The 21,000-nt window shown below is 35.9% G+C and overlaps 1 protein-coding gene across 1 annotated transcript in view; it reads right to left on the bottom strand.

Annotated features, from left to right (window-relative positions):
* The window catches only part of GPC6 (glypican 6), a 1,125,082-nt gene that overhangs the window by 353,429 nt on the left and 750,653 nt on the right, over window positions 1-21,000 (bottom strand). Inside the window, exon 4 of the mRNA XM_003789574.2 lies at window positions 1,406-1,571. Coding sequence (XP_003789622.1) covers window positions 1,406-1,571 — 166 coding nt within the window. The remainder of the gene's footprint in view (window positions 1-1,405; window positions 1,572-21,000) is intronic.

Below are 21,000 nucleotides of genomic sequence, written 5' to 3'. Positions count from 1 at the left end.
CTTTTTTATTACCAATACTTGGGTATTTTGTCTCTGCCATAAAATCAAAACCTTATTATCTTTGATGATCAAGCTTATTCTTTTTTTTCATTGATACCTCTTTCGAAAATCTTAGCAAAGAACAAAAATCTTAGTGTAGAATCATGTCACTTTCGACGATTAACCTTTTAAAACTCCATCTTTTTTCAAATAAAGCAACACAAGATCATTCAAACAGATTTTGTCCTCCCACTGAAAGGAGAAAGAACAGCACTTCAGTTTATTTTTTCTGCAAATGATTCTGAGATTTTGTTAGGACTTCCATTTGAATCTGCCCACTCTAAAGCCTTCTCTCCTCCACTTCAATACCATTTCCTCAGGCCTTCCTGAGCAAAATAGCAAATTAGCCCATAGGCCTGACTGTGAGGCGGAATCTCATTACCTGAGCACTGCTTTGCCCAGTGACCTGAGGTTTCTCTGAATTTGAACACATCTTACATCTTTTCCTCTCTCCTACCCAAACCGTAGATGTCAGAACACGTTACTAGTGCAGTCTGCTTTCGAGGTTTGCATAAGTGACGAAGGCCCTCTGAGGCTGACAAATGCCACTGCTATTTTCACCACTCTGCCTGTCACTACGTAATTGCAGTAAATGTAGTTGAAAGTACTTTTATTTGAAGGCCATTTGACAGAGGGGGAGAAAACACATTTACTCTTTCAAGGCCTGTGTAGTTTCCTGAGAGAAGCCTATAAAATGTGTCCTTTTATCCTTGGATGGCAATTTGGGAAATATCTTTGGGTGACGCAAACCTCTGAATGATTCTGTAACCCAAGCGCACAGCTGTGTTCACGGACCTTCCCGCCTTCTCTCTCCCTCTCCTCGTTCCACTTCCAAATACCGGGAGCCCCTGTCATGCTCTGTGCTCCAATCCTTCTTTGCCACAGATTAAGAGAGAAAGTTTGCATATTTTTGCCAAAATATTGAGTTATGTCCATTCTTAGAAGTTTAAGAAAAACATTGTTTACTAGTACCTATGATTATCTTGAGATAATACAAATAAAAAAGAGACCATCCTATGCCTTTTATTTTTTTTTAAAAAGATCCCTTTCTAACTTGTTCCTTCTCAGAGGGGCTCACTAAAATCAACAAGATGGCTTTTATCTTCATCAGCGAGATCAGCTAATTCAAGACAGCTGGTTTGTGCAATCGTGCATACGACTGTTATATACAATATACGAGAAAGTCTCATTTTTCAGCATAAAAACAGAAGAATAATGTCAGAGTGTTTATAATTCGCTAAAAGCTGTGTTTTGATAATCCTCCCGGACTGTGCGAATCAGCGTACCTTCTGACCTGCCCATCAAGACTCATGAACGCTTGCTGTCCTCCCACCTCTGTTCTGGTGCGCGCTCAGGGGCTTCTTACCTATAAACAGATTCCACTCTGTGTCCAGGTCAGCCTGGTTCGCCAGGCATCCCTTCATGACGTTCAGGCAATAGTTGTTGCAAGGCCTCACGGTGGGGAGTCCCCGGCAGTACGGACAGTACAGCATCTTCATGAGAGCGCGGATGCACCCTGGGGTTGGGCTGACCTGTAGATTTATTAAAAAGAAAAAGAAAATCAGAAAAAAAGAAGGACAATGGGGAGAGAAAAGGAAGGAAGACAATTTCACCTTAATAAAAAAAGAGGTAAAATGAATCTGATAAATCTCAACCACCAAAGCAGAATGCTAAGGGACCTACCAGAATCTTAACCCTTGGTAAGTCTCATGCCTGAAGCTTATTAATTCCCATTTAAACGCTTCAGCTTGGCTGGCCTCGTAATAGTCAATTGTTTTGAAATGGCCCTGTCAACATTTTGATATCTATGTCATTGTAATTCAACCCTAAAGCCTAGACACTGTTTCATTGCAACAGAACATGAAATGAGATAATGCATGTGAAAGCAGTTTGCAAAGTTAAAAGCCCCATAAAAATGTAGGTATGATTAAAGTTTAATGTGACGCCGTTAGAAAATTTCCCAAATGGTTATTTAACCCTGTTTCTAAAGACGATTGACAGATACATTTCCTTTGTACATATTTTTTTTTTTTAAAGAATCAATATCAACTTGTGTGGAATTTTTCAAATCCAGGTCTGCTAAGAAGCAATGAAAGTACTAAGGTACCATCTTTAGGCATCTTCAGCTTTGCGGTTCTGGAAAATTCTTGGAAAATTTCGAATTTCAAGGGCCCAGTGTTGAATGTGAGGAGAAATCTTTGCAGCAATTCAGAGTAGCTACTAATGAGCTGACTGGGAAGAGCTATGTGCTGGGACTAGGAAAAACAGTGCTCCTAGATTCATCAATTCTGAACCAATAAGGACTTTTTAGGCTCACTGAAAATTTTAATATGATTTCAAGAGCAAAGAATATTTAAAACAGTACGGATCAAGATTAGAAAAAAATAAATAGAAAACTTTGCCATGACTAGATGCAAAACTGATTGCCATAATTATTTGGTTGGTGCCACATAATTTTGAAATTTTAGTCATATGTTACTGTACTTGGGTAGATCTGAGGAAACAAAAAATCCTTCTATCATTGGCCCACTTGGGAGCTGTGATCTTAGCAGACAGACCTGAGCCAACCGGTGACATCTACCTAACAAGGACACTCAGATGGTGTTATTGATAAAGCATAACACCAGTGTAGCAGTAAAAAACTATTTCCACATAAATGGATATTTTCAAATACTATTGATCTATGAATCTATCCTTTACCTAGAAATAAAATAGGAGATTTTTAATGCAAAGTCTTTATTTGTCTGTAATTTTCTGAATTTTACTCTGTACACTGACAAAGTTGCTAATAAATTATTTTAGACAATTTCTAATCCTTCTGGAATTTTTTCATTGGCTTTTGGAATTTTATAAAACATTTTAAACATATGGAAAATTTTAAAGACTTTTAAATAGCTGTATTTCCACTCCTAGCTCGTACAATTTATGTTTTTCTGCATGGGTTTTTTCATACATCTATCCATCCTTCTATCCATCCGTTAACCACCTTATATTTTATGTCAAAGTAATAGCCTTTTATTCCAAAGTAGTATCCTTTTGATTTTCCTAGTAATTTAATATTGGCTTGAATAAAACAAGATCAACAAGATCAATAATAGAAAGTTAGTTTGACTATAACTCAAACAAATGAAGTAAAATATACTTAGCCTTTACTTATAAAGGTATTTGGAGAGTAGTTTACTTAGTAACCATTAATTATAAAACTCATTTTCCAACAACATAAACAAAAGCAGATAATGGATACAAAAGTAAAGAGTCTGGTAATTTTTTTATTTAAGATGCATTAGTGCTATGATACGATTTTCCCCAGGTAGGCTATTTTGTTGACAATGTCAAATTTTATAGACAGTTGGGCAGTACTGTTTAAAGAAAACTTTTTATCCACATGTATGCTAAGCCATTCATAAAAAATCACAGGAAAAAATTTGTATTCTCATACACAATCAATGTGAAATTTCAAATTCTTATACATTTTCCTTATTTGGCATGTTTGTAAACTTTTTTAATTTAACTTTTATTAAATCATAACTGTATATAATAATGGGGTACAGTGTAATGATTTAATATATAATGTGAAATGCTTAAATCAAACTGATAAACTTAACCATCAACTCACTTATTTTTTTGTGGTAAACGATTTATAATTTACTCTGATTTGTTTTGAAATGTATCCTTGTATTGTGCACATTAGGTGAGATCCCTCCTTCCACTCCTCCCTTCCTCCCTCCCCTCCTTCTTTCTGGACTATATTTGTGTTTTATCATTCATATGAATGTGCAGGTGATTATATGTTGGCTTCATAATATCATTGATTACATTGGATACTTTTTATTCCATTCATGAGATACTTCACTAAGAAGAATGTGTTTCACCTCCATCCAGGGAAACATAAAAGATGTGAAGTCTCCATCTTTTTTAATAGCTGCATAGTATTCCATGGTAAACATATACCACAATTTGTTATTCCATTCATGGGTTGATGGGCACTTGGGCTGCTTCCAAGACTTGGCAATTATGAACTGCACTGTAATAAACATTCTGGTGCAAATGTCTTTGTTGTAAAATGATTTTTGTTCATCTGAGTAGAGACCTAGTAATGGAATTACAATATCAAACTGTAGGTCAACTTTTAGCTCCTTGAGAATTCTCCATACTTCTTTCCAAAAAGGTTATATTAGTTTGCAATCCTGCCAGCAGTGTAAAGTGTTCCCTTTTCTCCACATCCATGCCAGCATCTGTAGTTTTGGGATTTTGTGGTGTGGGCTAATATGACTGGAGTTAGGTGATATCTCAGAGTAGTTTTGATTTGCATTTTTCTGATAATTAAAGATGATGAGTATTTTTTCATGTGTGTATTGGCCATTTGCCTGTCATCTCCAGAGAAGTTTCGGTTGAAGTCTCTTACCCACAAAGAAATGGGGTTATTCTTTTATTGATAAATTTGAGGTCTCTGCAGATTCTAGTTATTAGACCTTTGTCAGAATCATAACCTGCAAAAAATCTTCTCCCATCTGAAGGCTGTCTGTTTGCTTTACTTGCAGTGCCCTTGGTTGTGCAGAAGGTTTTAGCTTGATCAGATCCCAGTAATATATTTTTGGTGTTGCTTCAATTGCTCGGGGGTTCCTTCTCATAAAATATTTTCCCAGGCCATTATTTTCAAGCATTTTTCCTATACTCTCTTCTAGTATTTTTATAGTTTCATGCCTTAAAATTTAAATCTTTCATCTAGTGAGAATCAAATTTTGTTAGTGGTGAAAGGTGAGGGTCCAGTTTCAGTCTTCTACTGGTCACTAGCCAGTTCTCCCAGCACCATTTGTTAAATAGGGAATCTTTTCCCCAGTGCATGTTTTTGTTAGGCTTATCAAAGATCAGTGGTTGGGTTCATCTCTAATTCTCTATTCTATTCCATAGATCTACATCTTTATTTTTATGCCAGTACTAAGCTGTTTTGATCACTATCGATTTGTAGTATAACCTGAAGTCTGGTAACATGATGCCGCCAGAGTTGTTTTTATTTCTAAGTAATGTATTGGCTATTTGAGTCTTTTTCTGATTCCATATAAAATGAAGTACTATTTTTTCAAGTTCTTTAAAGTATGATATTGGTGCTTTGATGGGGATTGCATTAAATCTGTAGATTGCTTTGGGTAGTATGGACCTTTTAACAATGTTGATTCTTCCTAGCCATGAGCATGGTAAGTTTTTCCAGTTGTTAACATCTTCTGCTATTTTTTTCTCAGGGTTTCATAAGTTTCTTTATAGAGATCTTTCATGCCCTTTGTTAGATAAATTCCCAAGTATTTCATCTTCTTTGACACTACTGTAAAAAGAATAGAGTCCTTGACTATTGTTGGTATATATAATAGCTACTGATATGTAAGTATTAATTTTGTATCCTGAAACACTGCTATATTCCTTGATCACTTCTAAGAGCTTTGTAGTTGAGTCCCTGGTATAAAATCCTGTCATCCATGAAGAGTGAGAATTTGACCTCCTTTGATCCCATTTGAATACCCTTGATTGCCTTCTGTTGCCTGATTGAGATGGCTAGGACTTCTAGTACTATGTTGAATAGCAGTGGTGACAGTGGACATCCTTGTCTAGTTCTAGACCTGAGTGGAAATGTTTTCAATTTTACTCCAATCAATATGATATTGGCTGTGGGTTTGCTGTAGATGGCCTCTATCACTTTTAGAAATGTCCCATCTAAGGATACTTTCTTAAGTGTTTTAATCATGGAAGGATGTTGGATATTATCAAAAGCCTTTTCTGCACCAATTGATAAAATCATATCAAAAAATTTTATTTTATTTATGTGGTGCATTATAAGTACAGATTTACGTATGTTGAACCAAACTTGTATCTCTGGGATAAAACCAACTTGATCATGGTGTATAATTTTTTTGATGTGTCATTGAATTGTTTGAATATTTTTGTATTGATATTCATTAATGATATTGTTCTATAGTTTTCTTTCTTTGATGGGTCCTTCCCTGGTTTGGGAATGTTTGCAATCTTGTAATTCTGTGCTATAGGATTTTATTTATTTTCTGAAGACTTTCAATTTCTTTCCTGCTTCTGATTCTTTTCTCCAGGGAAGTGCCCTATTTTCAGTCAAGCTGACTAAGCTATTTCCACCTTTGATTCTGTTGGATTTTGGGTTTTTCACCATTAGTATTACATGATACTTTACTTTTTCTCAATTCAGTGTCCCAGTATAAAACCTGGAACATCTGCCAACATTAAAAATGCCAGTTTGACATCTCTCGGACATCATGGACTGTCTCTTTCATCAGTATAATCGCTACGACAACGCATAACATGTACATCATATAAAAAGTATTGTGAGGATTTAGGTACTTGTTAAGTGCTTTTTGAATCAAATTCTTTACTGCATTTATCAATTTCTTGGCCAGACTGATATTTTAAAAAAAGGAATAAGATGGTTTTATACATCTGAACATTCAATTGTTGCTTTTTAACTTTGTTTGCAAAGGCTATTGATTGCATTAATTCCAAAGCTTTGCTTTTTATATTATGTTGGAACCAGTACCGTTTTCTCCGTCTGACATTTCAGAAGAGTCTCCAACTCAGAGTAGCAACCAACAGAGAAAATTGAACAGCCTTAATAATCTAAAAGAACAATGTTGTTCAAGTTAAATGTGGGTCTCCAAGTACTTTTGGAAATGACATCCTTCCTGTCAAATAAAGGGCATTTGAAGAAGAAGAAAATGGAGCACAGGGGATCAGAGTTGAAGCTTTCATGTCCACATTTTTTGAACTTACACAACTACGTGCTTGAATTAAAATTTAAAAAGACAATCAGTTCAAACTGAAGACTTATAAAAGTCTCTGAGAAAAGGCTGTTTTAAATGCCAATTGTGTGAAGAGATATTTCTATTTTTAATAGTGTTTTATAATTGTGCTATATTCTTTAAAGATCTTTTTATTTTGAAAGTAACATAGACTCACAAAAATTAAAGTCCCTCAATGGTGTTATATAGTTGTGGGAAAAATATCCAGATGAGGAAACGGACATTAGCACACTGCCGTTAACTAATCCACGGTATGCACTTTATTCAGGTGTAAGGTTTTAAAGCTGCATTCTTGTGTGGGTACACAGTACTATGCAATTTTATATCACGTATAGGTTTGTGTAATCACCATCCTGATCAACATCCACAACTGTTCTAGCACCACAAAGGAGCTCCCTCATCCTATCTCCATCCCATCTCCTGTCCTTGTCACCTGACGACCACTAATTAGTTTTCCATTTCTATAATTTTTTTTTTTTTTTTTTGCGGTTTTTGGCCGGGGCTGGGTTTAACCCTGCCACCTCTGGCATATGGGGCCAGGGCTGTACTCCTTTGAGCCACAGGTGCCGCCCTCCATTTCTATAATTTTGTCATTTTGAGAGAATGTTATATAAAGGAAATCATATGGTATGTGACCTTTTGAGCTTGACATTTTTATACTGAACATAAAGCCCTTCAGGTCCGTCTGACTTGGGTACATATGTAAAAATGTCCCTTTTTACTGCTCAGTAGTATTCCATTCCTCAGATGTCCCAGATTTGTTCAACTATTCACCCACTGAAGGGCATTTGCATTCTTTCCAACACTTTTAAATTAGGAATAAAGCTGCAGCAAGCTACATGTACAGGTTTTTATATAAATATACATTTTAATTCCTCTGGGATAAATGCCCAGCAATGCAATTACTGGATCATATGTAAGACTAAGTTTAGTTTTGCGAAAAAAATCCCCAAACAATTTTTCCAGCAGCTCTGTAGCATTTTACCTTTCAACTAATAATGTGTGAGACCTTCAGAGTTTTTCACATCCTTAAAGTGCTTGATATTATCATTACTCATTTTAGCCATTTCAATAGGTATATTATCTACTTTTTATTTTATCATGAATTTCTTCTAGATGTTATTCATATCAGTATTCCAGCCTAAATGCTAACGACCCAAAGTCATTCACCAGCTGGTCTCTGGAAAATACGCAATGTTAAAAAAATGACCTCCGAAATATTAGGTAATTCTATGTACTTAGCAAAACCAAATAAAGAATTCTAAAAGCTCACATTTAAAATTTAAAATAGATTAATATCTCAAACATATAATGTCACAAATTAGTAAATCTTGTGGATTCTCAGAAAAAAATTGTCACTGACAAATATCATGGGTTTTTAGCAACAATAAGGAATACACATACAATCTTCAAGTATCCAATGTACACACCCATATTATGAAACTAATTTATACCTTTTATATGAAAGCTATAACCTAATAACAACCTAAGGATACAGGGAAGGGGGAGGGAGGGGGGAATGGGTGGAGGGAGGGGGATTCGAGGGTTCACTTCTGTGGTTCATCTTACAAGGGTACAAGTGAATCTTTCTATGAGTAGAATATGAATGTTTTAACACAACAACTAAGAACATTACGTGAAGGCTATGTTAACCAGTTTGATGGAAGTGTTTCGGATTGTTTGTGAAAACCCCACATTGTACCCCAGAAGTGCATTAATTGTACACAGTTACTATTCAATAAAAAAATAAAAATAAAAATAAAAAGAAATAAAATGCTGGGTTTTTAAAAGTTGGTGATGTAGACTTTTATTTTGAAAAAGTTAGCTACAGCGTTTTAGATATTCTAAGTAGGCTGAAAATGCATTTAGGTAAAATAGTGAGCTAATAACTTTTTTTTTTGTATTTCTTTGAGCTGTCTCCTAACTTTTACATGCTGCCTATCGCCATTAATTATCCTTTGCCAAGGACTTGAATAGACATTTCTCCAAAGATGATATAGAAGTGGATAACAGGACACTAGGTGCAGTGGCTCACGCCTGTAATCCCAGCACTTGGGAAGCTGAGACGGGTAGATTTGAAACCCATCACAGGTTTGAGACTAGCCTGAGCAAGAGTGAGACCCTGTTTCAAAAAAAAATAGCCAGCCATTGTGGCATGTGTCTACAGTCCCAGGTACTCAGGAGGCTGAGGCAAGAGAATTGCTTAAGCCTGAGTTTGAGATTGCTGTGAGCTATGATGCTACAGGACTCTACAGAAGGTGACAAAGTGAGACTCTGTCTCGGAAAAAAAAAAACAAAAAAACAAAAAACGGCCAACAGATACCTGAGAAGGGGCTAAAAATCACAACTTGTTAAGAAAATGCAAATCATAACCTCTATGAGATACTGCTTCATACCTGCTAGGATAAGCATTACTAATAAAACAAAAAGTAAAAAGTATTGGTGTGGAGAAAAGGGCATATTTGTACACTGCTAATGGGAACATAGTTTAATGGAGCATTATTGAAAAAAAATTAGGTTCCTAAAGAAATTAAAAATAAAACTACCATCCGGCAATCTCTCTTCTGAGTATCTACTCAAAGGAAGTGAAATCACCACTTCACAAAGATAGCTGCCCTCCCCAACCCATTGTAGCACTGTTCATAATAACCAAGGTACAGAAACAACCTAGGTGTCCCTTAGTGTACATACACACAGAGGGTGCCAAAAAACGTATGTACATGGTAAGCAAGGAAAAACTGTATTACAGTTGTAATACTCAATATACACCGGTAGCATTTATTATATTGTGTATTATGTCTTGTTTCTCCTGTAATTACAGAAGTCAAATGTGACTTGAATATTACAATTTTAATCCAACTTTTCCCTTCCTTAAAAGTGTATACATTATTTGGCACCCTCTTTCTCTCTCTCTGTGTGTGTGAGTGTATGTGTGTGTATATATATCTCTCAGTGGGCTATTATACAGCCTTATAAAAGGAGATCCCACCATTTGCTATTTGCTATAATGTGGATGATTCCTGAGGACATTATGCTAAGAAAAGAAGCCAGATATGAAAATTATGGCATGTTCTCACTTATAATCCTCAACTAATAGAAAAGGGTCAAATATAGAGAGACAGAGAATAAAACAGTGGTTGCCGAGGGTCTAAGAGGAAGCAGGAAATGGGAGAGACATAGGTCGAAGGATACAAAGTATATGTAGGGTGAGCAAGTTAGAAGATTTGATGAACAACATGAGGACTGTATTTAAGTGTATTCAGGATTTTGCTAAATGAGAAGAGCTGCTCTTACCACAGAGAGTATAAATGACTAGCCATGTAAGATGAAGGATATGTCAGTTTGTTCTAGTACAGTAACATAAATATATATAACATGAAATTTATTTTATAACTTAATCATCTTTTGTCAGGAATATACAATATTAGAGAAAAAAAGAAAATAGTCAATGGATCCTATTCACTGAAAAGATACATACTGGTTTGTGAGTCAACTAAGATTTCAATATGAATTCCTTACACCTTTGATTTAGACTCTCAAGTAACTTCTTTTAATTCTGTTTGTGCATAATGAATGACATGAATGATCATTTTATACTTGGCATTAGAGTTTATGAGTTTTTTTAAAATTTCAGATTAATATATGACTACAAATGATTAGGTTACAGTATTTGCATTTGTTAGGTAAAGTCCAAGTTGTAGTTGAGCGCTTCACCTAGGAGGGGTGCCATATACCCCTACGTTACACCCATTAGGGGAGAACTTACCAACCCTCTCCCGCCCTCCCCTATCCTCCTCCCTATTTGAATTTAACTGTGCATTTTTTCTTGTGTGGGTATATAGTTGTTTATCTACTAGTCTCATATTAGTATTGAGTACATTGGACACTTGCTTTTCCATTCTTGTGAAACTTAAGATGATGTCCTCCAAATCCATCCAGGTAAATAGAAAAGATGTAAAGTCTCCATCTTTCTTTATGGCTAAATAGTACTCCATGAGATACATATACCATAGTTTATCTATTCCTGAATTGATGAGTACATGAATTTGAGGAAATAATAACATTTATAGCCAAGGTTCTTAGTTTGGCACCTCAAGGTTTTGTTGATGTTGTTTATAGTTTTATTTTAAGGCTAACATGTGATACATGGAACGTAAAAAGGAAACAAAGGAAGCCTTAATAAAGCTGAATTGGGAAATAGGACAAAAACTTTTGTGTCTGGCTAGCCGCAGGTGTCAAAATATTATAGCAAGTAATTCTTATTTTCATAAATGGAATTTGAAGTTTATCATAACCATAGCCATGTATTAGGAATTCATTTCAGGTCTCTAATAAGCTTAAAATTTCTTTACTTGGACCAACATTCATGCATTGGTGCTCACACATTACCAATTCCTAATAATAGTCAATGTAATATAAAACTGTCTCTTAAAATATTAAATGTCCTTTATCTAGTATTTACTGGGATGAAAAAAGAGACTTTGTGCCAGTGTTGGGATGCTCAAAATATATTTTTTTCAGTCCTTTCTGAGAAAAAAATTATTTCTCTTGGGGAACTGCAATGTGAAGGGAACCCATGAGAGGACATATTAGGTCAGAACTGAGTTTACAGGGAGGGCTCCCGAGGAACTGTGTCACAGAAGTCTGCATGATAAGCGTGGAAGATGGTGACATCCCAGAAGTGGCTGAGTATAGAGGAATGGAGTGCCAAGAATTGAAGTAACCAGAAAAACTTGCCACAAATGACAGAATTAACTTTTCAGAAACGCGGACTCTAATAAAAACGTACAGCAACCAGAGAGTGCTTAATCAAGAGACTGCTACATTTTACTAAAAAAAAAATGTGTTAAATTTGAAGTCTTAAGAAATGTTTAAAGATTGCAGTCACAGGACATATCTTCTCTGACTACAACGAAATCAAGCTAGGAACCAATACTAGAAGGAAAACTGAAAACATTCCCAAATATGTGGGAATTAAATCACATGTTTTTATATAGCCAATAGGTTAAAGCAGAAATCACTAGGGAAATTAGAAAATACTCAGACCAATAATAATGAAAACATAACATGCCAAAACTCATAGCCACGTCTGCAGTGAGAGAGGAAACACCTCAAATCAATAATCTAACTTTATACCTTAAGGAACTAGACCAAGAAAACTAAACCCCAAGCTAGTAGGAGGAAGGAAATAATAATGACTACGGTGGAGATAAACAAAATAGCAAATAGAGAAACAACAGAGAAAGTCAACAAAACCCAGAATTGGATCTTTGAAAAAATCAACAAAATTGACAAAGTTTTAGCTAGACTATAAAAAAAAGGGAAAGAAACAGGGAGAAGAAGAAAATAACTAAAATCAGAAATGGAAGTAGGGACATTATTACCAATCTTACAGAGATAAAAGTGATTAAATAAAAACATGTGGACAATTGTATGCTATCGTGGATTGAATAGCATTCCCCCTCCAAATGAATATTCACCCAGATCTTCCAAATGTGACTTTATTTGGACAGAAGGTCATTGTAGATGTAAATAAGGTAAGGACCGAGATAATATATCTGACTAGGAGAGGCCCTAAATCTGATATGAGTGTCTTTGTAAGAGACACAAAGAAGGTGGTAATGTGAAGATGGCAGCAGAGACTGGACTGAAACATCAAGAGCAAGGACACAAAGGTCACTGGACCTGCCCACCAGGAGCTGGAGGGAGGCGTGGGCAGTCCTTCCCCTCAACCCTCAACAAGGAAACCCTGACACCCTGACCTCTGGGTTCCTGACACGACATTTCAGACTTCCAGGCCCCTTAACTATGTGATAATTGATTTCTGTTGTTTAAAGCCACCTAGTTTATGATAATATGAGATGTACACAAACAAATTAACCTTGATAAAAATGAATACATTTCTTCAATTTACCAAGATGGAATCATGATGAAATGAGAAAGATAAATAGACCAACAACAGGTAAAGAGATTGAATCAATAAAAGAACAGCTTCCCATCAAAGAAGAAGCCTGCTCCAGATGACTTTGCTGGTAAACTCTACCAAACATTAAAGAAGAATTTAGAAAAATTCTTCTTAAACTTTTCTAAAATATTCCTAACTTCCTAACTCCTAACATCAAACCCAAAGATATAATAAGGAAAGAAGACTACAAACCAATACCCTTTATAAATGTTGATGAAAAAAATCCTTAACAAAATACTAGCAAAGTGAATCTAACAATGTATTAAAAGGATTATAATATACCATGACCAACTGAAACTTACCTCAGGAAAGCAAGGGTGGTCCAACGTAAGAAAATCAATCAATACAGTACACTCTACTAGTAGAATAAAGGAAAAAAAAAACAGATAAGACACATGATTAAAAAAAAAAACCTACAGAAAAGTGGGAATAGATGAGAACTTTCTAAAAATGATAAAGGGCATTTATGAAAACTCAGAGCTAACATCATACTCAATGGTATAAGATAGAAAAATTTTCTCTAAGATTAGGATAAGAGAAGGAAGCTTGCTTTTACCACTGCTATTCAATATTGTACTGAAAATTCTAGCCCGAGTCATTAGACAATAAAATGAAATAAAGGTGTCTAAATTTGAAAGGAAGAATTAAAACTATCTCTATTTGCAGATGATATCAGAGGACATGCCAAAGAATCCCAAAGAAAGCTCCCAGAGCTAATGAATTCAGCAGAGATGCAGGGATCAACACTCCCAATCAGCTGTTATTCTATATAGTAGCAATGGACAATCTGAAAAGGTAATTAAAAAAATCATTTCATTAGCTACTTAGAAACAATTTAGCTAAGGGAGTAATAGGATTTCACACTGAAAAATATAGACCATTGCTGAAAGAAATTATAAAAGACTTAAATGGAAAGATATTTCATGTTCGTGAATTAGAAGATTCAATATTATTAATAGAGCAGTACTACTCAAAGAAATTTACAGATTCATTGCAATTCCTATCAAAACTCCAACAACTTTTCTTAAAGAACTGGAAAAGCTAATCCTCGAGTTCATATAGAATTGCAAGGTGTCTAAATAGCCAAAACAATCACAAAAAAGAACTGCTAAGTTGGAGGACTCCTACTTTCTGATTTTAGAACTTACAATTAAAGCTAATATGATCACAACAATGTAGCACTATTAGCAATGTCACTTCTGAGTATGTAGTCAAAAGAACTGAAAACAAGCTCTCAAAGAGACAGTTGTACTACCATGTTAATTCCAGCATTAACTCACAATAGATAGGAGGTAGAAACAACCTAAATGCCCATTGATGAATGAATGAAAAAAATGTGGTACATATATAAGTATAACATTACTCAATCTTCAGAAAGAAGGAAATTCTATCATACCCTGCAACATGGATGAATCTTGAGGACACTGTGTTGAGTAAAATAAGCCAGTCACAAATACGGCATAATTCCACTTATATGTGGTGTCTAAAGCAAACAAACCTCATGAAGGCAGATGGTAGAATGGTGGTAGCCAGGGGCTAGGGAGTGAAGGAAGGGAGAGTTGCTGTTCCGTGGATGCAGAATGACAGTTATGCAAGATGAAAATGTTCTAAGGATCCTCTGTGAAAACAATACCATACTGTAAAATTTTTAAGAAGGCAGGTCACATGTTATATATTTTTGTAAATTAACAACACCACAGTGGTATTGGTGTAGGCTAGACATATAGACCCATGAAATAGAACTGAAAGACCACAAAGAACCCACACACTTATAGCCAATTGATTCTCAGCAATACTCAAAGACCATTCAATAAGGAAAGAATAGTCTCCCCAACCAATCATCCTTGGACAACTAGATATCCACATCCAAAAGAATGAGGTTGGACCCTTCCTCATGCCATGTATAAAATTAAGTCTAAATGGATCCGTAATGTGAATATAAGAAGAAAAGTTAGCGAAATCTGGGGAGAAACATGTGGTAAATCTTCATATGCTTGCATTAGGAAACAAATTCTTTGATAAGACATTAAGAGAAAAAAATAAATAGAATTTCATAAAAGGGAAACATTATGTGTATAAAAGCACATTATCAAGGAAGTAAAAAAAGATAACTAGTGGATGGGAGCAAATATTTGTAAATCACATGTCTGTAAAGGGCTTAGTGTCCAGAACATAAACAACTTGACAAGAAAAAGATGACTGTTAAAGAATAAAGGATTTGAATACACACTTTTCCCAAAAAGATGTGTGAATAGTTGACAAACTCATGAAAAGATGCTCAACATCATTAGTCGAGAAGGAAAAGAAAATCAAAATGTGATACCACGTCACACCATTAGGATGACTATACGATAAAAGAGACAGATCACAACAAATGTTGGTGTCGGAGCCCTTGTATGTATGTTGCTAATGGAAATGTTCAGTGGTGCAACCACTTTGGGAAACAGGCCGTTCTTCAAAAGGTTACACACAGAACTACCATATGATCCAGCACTTCCAGCCTCAGTTACAAAAGAAATGAAAATATACACAACACAGAAACTTTTAGGGAAACACTTACGTGAGAATCATTCACAATAGCTCCCAAGTGGAAATAATCCAAATATCCCTCACTGGATGAACAAAAGGTAGCATATCCAACAAAAAATGTAGCAATGCAACAAAATAGTATTCACCAACTAAAAGGAATGGAATTCTGACACATACTTCATCATGGAAGGACTTTGCAAATATGTAAAAGAAGTCAGTCATGGAACACATGTGATTTGATTTACACGATATGACCAAAATAGGCCCATCCATGGAGACAGAAGGTAAGTTGGTGGCTGTCAGGGATGAGAGTAAGAAAGTGGTGCTTCTACTGTGGTTGGGCTGGAGAGTAGGAGCTAATGGGCACGAGTTTTTTTTCCCATGTAAGGAAAACATTCTAAAGTTAAATTATGAAAACAGTGAGGATTCCCAACATTGTAAATATGCCAAAATCCAGGGGGAGGTGGCTTGGTGGATACAATGTGCACTGATTGCTCTGGTGATGGATGAACTGACAGCCCTGACTTCACCACAGTGCAGTCAAAATATCTGTGTAGTGAAACTGCACTTTGTAAACCATGGGTATATATATATCAGAAATTTTAAAAAACTATTAGCTTCTATAAGTGGGCATGCTTTAATGATATGTAAATTGTATCTAATAAAAAATAAGAAAAGATAGATAAAAGTGACTTAAACAAATGAATTCCTACGGCCATATTTGTAAACTTTAAAGGAATTTCAGGGCTAGAGATACAATTCCTTTTTTTTTTTTTGAAGATAGAGACTCACTCTGTTGCCCCAGGCTCAAGTACCATGGCCTCAGCCTAGATCCATCCTCCTTTCTCAGCCTCCTGAACAGCTGAGACTATAGGTGCCTGCAATGATGCTGGTCAATTTCCTCTATTGAGTGCTATGGCCTCCCAGAGTGCTATGGCATGAGCCACTGCACCCCACCGGAAAGACAAAATTCTTTATTCCTAGGGGCCGTATTTAGTCATGTGGTTATAGCCCCTCAAAAAGCTATTTAAATAATATTAATGCTGTATTACATAATACCAAAATTAGTTGGATGTGTATGGCCTCAATGATCTTTTAACTCTCTGGAGAAGTCACCTACTATTTCGACTGTTGTTAATGGTAGCTTGGTGGAGATGAAGTTCTATGCACTGGGACTTCTGATTCAGTTTGAATACTGATTAAAATGTGTATGCGCTAAAATATCTTCTCTCCATCCTTATCATTGATAGAGAACAAGGGTAAGAGAGGAAATAAATATGAATTGCAAATCAGAGCCTATGATTTGCAGAGGAAAATGTTCCCTACATGGATGACAAATGTTTATAATGCCACAGTGATAAAAATTCAGCCTATTTTTAAAAATTTAATTTACTTATTAACTGGAAACCTCCTCCAAAAAGCATGAGGCTTATGAAGCATTTGCAGCCATGAAATGATGACTGAACTTTCTGAGTCTGGAGGAGGAGACAGAGACATAATTTGCATACCTAATAACCATAACTGCTGAATTTCCACAGCCAAGTTGAAGTGACATCAGTGATGTGGAACACTTAAAAAATAAAATCAGGACATAGGAAATGAGGTTAAGGTCTAGGTCGATTCCTGCCAGTCCTATATTAGTGCTTGTCAGGGTACGTCACAAATTCAATGTCACCTAGATCCAGTTTCTATATTTAATTTCATTCCTTAATACATAAATAAAACTGCCATACAAGTTAGAAAATGTGTATTATTACTCATTTGAAAGACTGGAATAGTTCCAAATAGCACTTAAATTACACACACACACACACATACACACACAAGAATGGATATTTTTACTAGTTAAATACATATTTCAAAGAGCTTTCTAACGTGTTTACCCGATAGACACATCTAATTTCACCTTGCTGCACCACGATGAGCTCTCATGACTCTGCCTTTTATTTGGGCTGTCTGCCCGACATTGCGAACTCTACCCAGATGCACATTTTCAAAACACGAGCACATAATGTAAAACAAAATCTCTAAGTGTTTCATCAGGAAATAGTTGTTTTCCTCAGTTAGAAATTATAGCTTAAATATTACTTCGTTTAAAAGCAACATGTTAGCACTGACTTTAAATATGAGTCATTGAAGTGAGAATCCGGTTTGGTAAAAGCTATGAATTTCCAGCTTCTATCCAATGATATTTATTTAAAATGTGTCTGCGCTGGAACACTCAACCTGCTTGCAAAGCATTTTCCAGAATGTGAAACCAAACTAATCACTCTTTCATCACAGCTCTACATACCTAGTGTAAGAGGCTGGTGTGTGGTTAATAATATTAAAGTATGTCTGGTATACACCAGCATGCAGATAGACAACACAGGTTCTGTTCATTTTTAACGTATAACACATGGATATGAAACATGTCTCAGTGGCTCCATGTTTATCCATCCGTCCATCTTTCTATTATTCTCATTGTTGTTTCTCCATCTATAATGGTGTCTTCCTGCCAGCTGTCCTCACATTATCTAGTTTGCGGACCACACGACTGTTAGCATACACAGGGACCCCTGTAATCATCCCAGTTCCTGATTCCCCCTGGCTCAAAGCATCAGTGTGTTTCCACGGGTAACACCCATTCTTCACTTCTCTCTGCAAAGTACCAGCACGGAACTTTTCTGAAGCCTCAAAGAAGGAGAAAAAAAATAATAGAAATATCAGTTTAGGAGAGATTACACAATGCTAGCTGCCTGATGACTAAGCCACAGACTGCCATTATCAGGGAAAGGAACGCTACTTGGACATTTCCATGGGTGTGCAGGAATGTGATTGGGAAGAGACCCTCCAACAGAGGCTAGTTGTATCTCTACCTTTCAACAATAATGTTCGTAAAAATAAAAGGACATGGCAAGGTAAGATAGTGGTCTTTGAGAGGGAAAAAGGCAGTACTACCCCAAGGAAAAAACAAAACACTTTTCTCCTTTCTTCTTGCGATGTTAATGGAATGGAAGGCCATCACTGAATTCACTCTAAGTTCATTAAAAAATATTTAACACGAAAAAGCATTTCCCATGCATCAGCCTGTGCTGGCTTTGTCTGAGGTGCTATAATAAACATGAATGGTGGATTTCTGGACCCAGAGCAGAGGACAAACAGGAGAGAATTCCCTGAAATTTTAATCTCTGGCTGAGAAACAGAGCTAGTGAAAACCTGGTTGCACAAATAATAGCTAGTGGGAAGCACGCCATAGTCCCATGGCTGCAAACCCGGGGAGGAGGGTTCAGATGGAATCCTGGGAACACGGGGAAATTGGCATTTTTGAACTCTTCACGGATTTAATGTTTCCTTGATTTTTATCTTAAGTGAACGTCATCTAAAGGGAACATGATGAGAATCCACACAGGCTCACTGGACATGTGATGCCCAAGAGTTCTGGGGATAGGTGAGAGATGGGAGAGTGTGTCCACAGAAGCAAAATTCCATTCAATGAATCATGGGGAGAATTTGCAGAAAAGTGATACAAAGATCATTTCTTCTAATTTTCTTATGTCAAGACAGTATAAAAGATCATTCCCACAAATAATACAGGATCACGTGCATACTTCTTCCGTCTCAGGGAGGGATTTACTTTGAAGGATGAAACTAGTTCCCTTGGTAAGTTATGAGACATAAAAAGGCAACATTATTTTATAGTAATGACTTAAAAGAACAATGAAATGTAAGAAGTGATGACATTTTTCCTGACATTGCCAACATTCCTAAAATTTTTTCCCTAAAAATTCCTCTAATTTCTGTAGCCCCGATGTTCTTGTCCCCTAGTAAAAAGGAAGCAATCTGAAGAAGTTGAATGGGAATGTTTCTCCACATATGCAGGGTGGGTCAGTGTCCATAACTCCATGTGACTGATTACTACATGGGTTCATAAACATTTCAGAAAACTTTAGTAGCAGTTTCAAGTAGGTGTTACGATGCTCTTCATCCATTTCTATTGTAGCCACTGAGCCCTCGTTAAAGACGCACCCTTGTGACTTCTCACTAGATTTATACTATTTTACGTGCGAATTCTAGGAACATCATCCACCATTAATTTCTGTATTTAAAAAGAATTTTATAAAACCCCTGATTAAGTTTTAGGTCATAGCTTAAATAAAAATATTAAGCATAATTTTATAAAGTTCTAAAGATACTTCCCGTTGTCCTAGGTTGGGCAGATAACTAAAAAATAAAATTTATGAATGGTCCCAAAGAGTTTTCTGTGCATAAACACTAATATTACATAATTTACATGATATAGAACCTAACAAGGAAATTGATCACATGATTGCATATGGCCGTAGAAGTGCTAATACCTACAAATCTTATCCACTCAGCTGGATATGTAGAGTCACCTGGTAATTAAACATGTTGTATATTTAAAAGTATGCCTTGTAGGACACTGAATTAAACTTGAAAGGATTCCAGAGGAATCCTACTTTGCTAATAGAGAAGAGCTTAAATACAGGTGAAAACTGGATTTTTCAATATCTTTTTGTTAGTGTTTTATTGCCCTTGACCTTCTGATGTTAATGTCTGTAATGTTTAAAGTAGAGGATTATTAAATGTACTTACCACATTTATGGAAAACAAATGAATATTTTCAAATCCTTGAAGGGAGTTTTAAGATTTCCCTTCTAATTTTCATTGGCATTCACTTTTTCTACATTTTTCTCCCAAATTTCATCAGGAGAGCCATGTTAGCATAACATATTTGACTAAGAGAAACACATTTTTTTCTTATAATAAACATAGGTTGTGTGACCTTCAAGTTTTGTTTGTTTTTGCAGGCTTTGAAGGTATGTTAGATGATTCAAATGTTGTCTGTTTACTGTGCTACAGGGAGAATGAATTGAGAGGACTGTAATCTATAGAGCTTTATTTCTTCTGAAATGTTCTATCAAAGATGTAATAACAACTCCAACAGCTATGCCCACTGAACTATAAGGCTCCCGGTAATGAATAGGTGCGTAACAGGTGCTGAACCTGAGCTCCAATGCCATGCAGATCTACGCTGGAAAAATAGCACTTGCTTGTGCATCAGCCTTGATTACACACCCACCACTCTCCCGACAGCCTTCCTGAATTCCCATTTCCATTCTCTTCCCACAGATGGCAGCTTTCAGGCCATTCTCCCATTTTTAGATATAGAGATATAGGTTCTATTTCCTATTCTATAGGCCCACAACCTTAAATAGGGTGCATAAGACCTTTCAGGGGGTATATAAGGAGGGATGATTTTAAGTGAATCTATTTTCATAACTTCAACTTCTATATAAGTTCTTTCCTAAAACTGATCTAATACTGAGCCTACTGTCAAGGCTATCTACTTCACTGTCAACCTCTCACTAGTCACACAAAAGATATTATTCTCACCCATCCTGCATGTAATAATGATGCTTAATACCAGAATGTAAATACCAGGGGACCAGAAGAAACAATTCCAAACATCATTATCCATGTAGAGAAGCAAAATAATTCTAATGTCTAAGATCTTTTGCAAAGTAGATGGTTTTAAGTTTCCTTGTTCTCCATAAAGTTAAAATAGGACTAAGATAGGATTAAAATTAAACAATGAGCAGTTAGATATTTAAAATAAGTTTAGAAGACAGTAACACTATGATAGTTTGG

Source organism: Otolemur garnettii, unplaced genomic scaffold (genome assembly GCF_000181295.1).
Source record: "Otolemur garnettii isolate 467f Iridium unplaced genomic scaffold, OtoGar3 scaffold00034, whole genome shotgun sequence".
NCBI classification, from domain to species: domain Eukaryota; kingdom Metazoa; phylum Chordata; class Mammalia; order Primates; family Galagidae; genus Otolemur; species Otolemur garnettii.
This window is presented reverse-complemented; position numbering and strand designations above follow the sequence as displayed.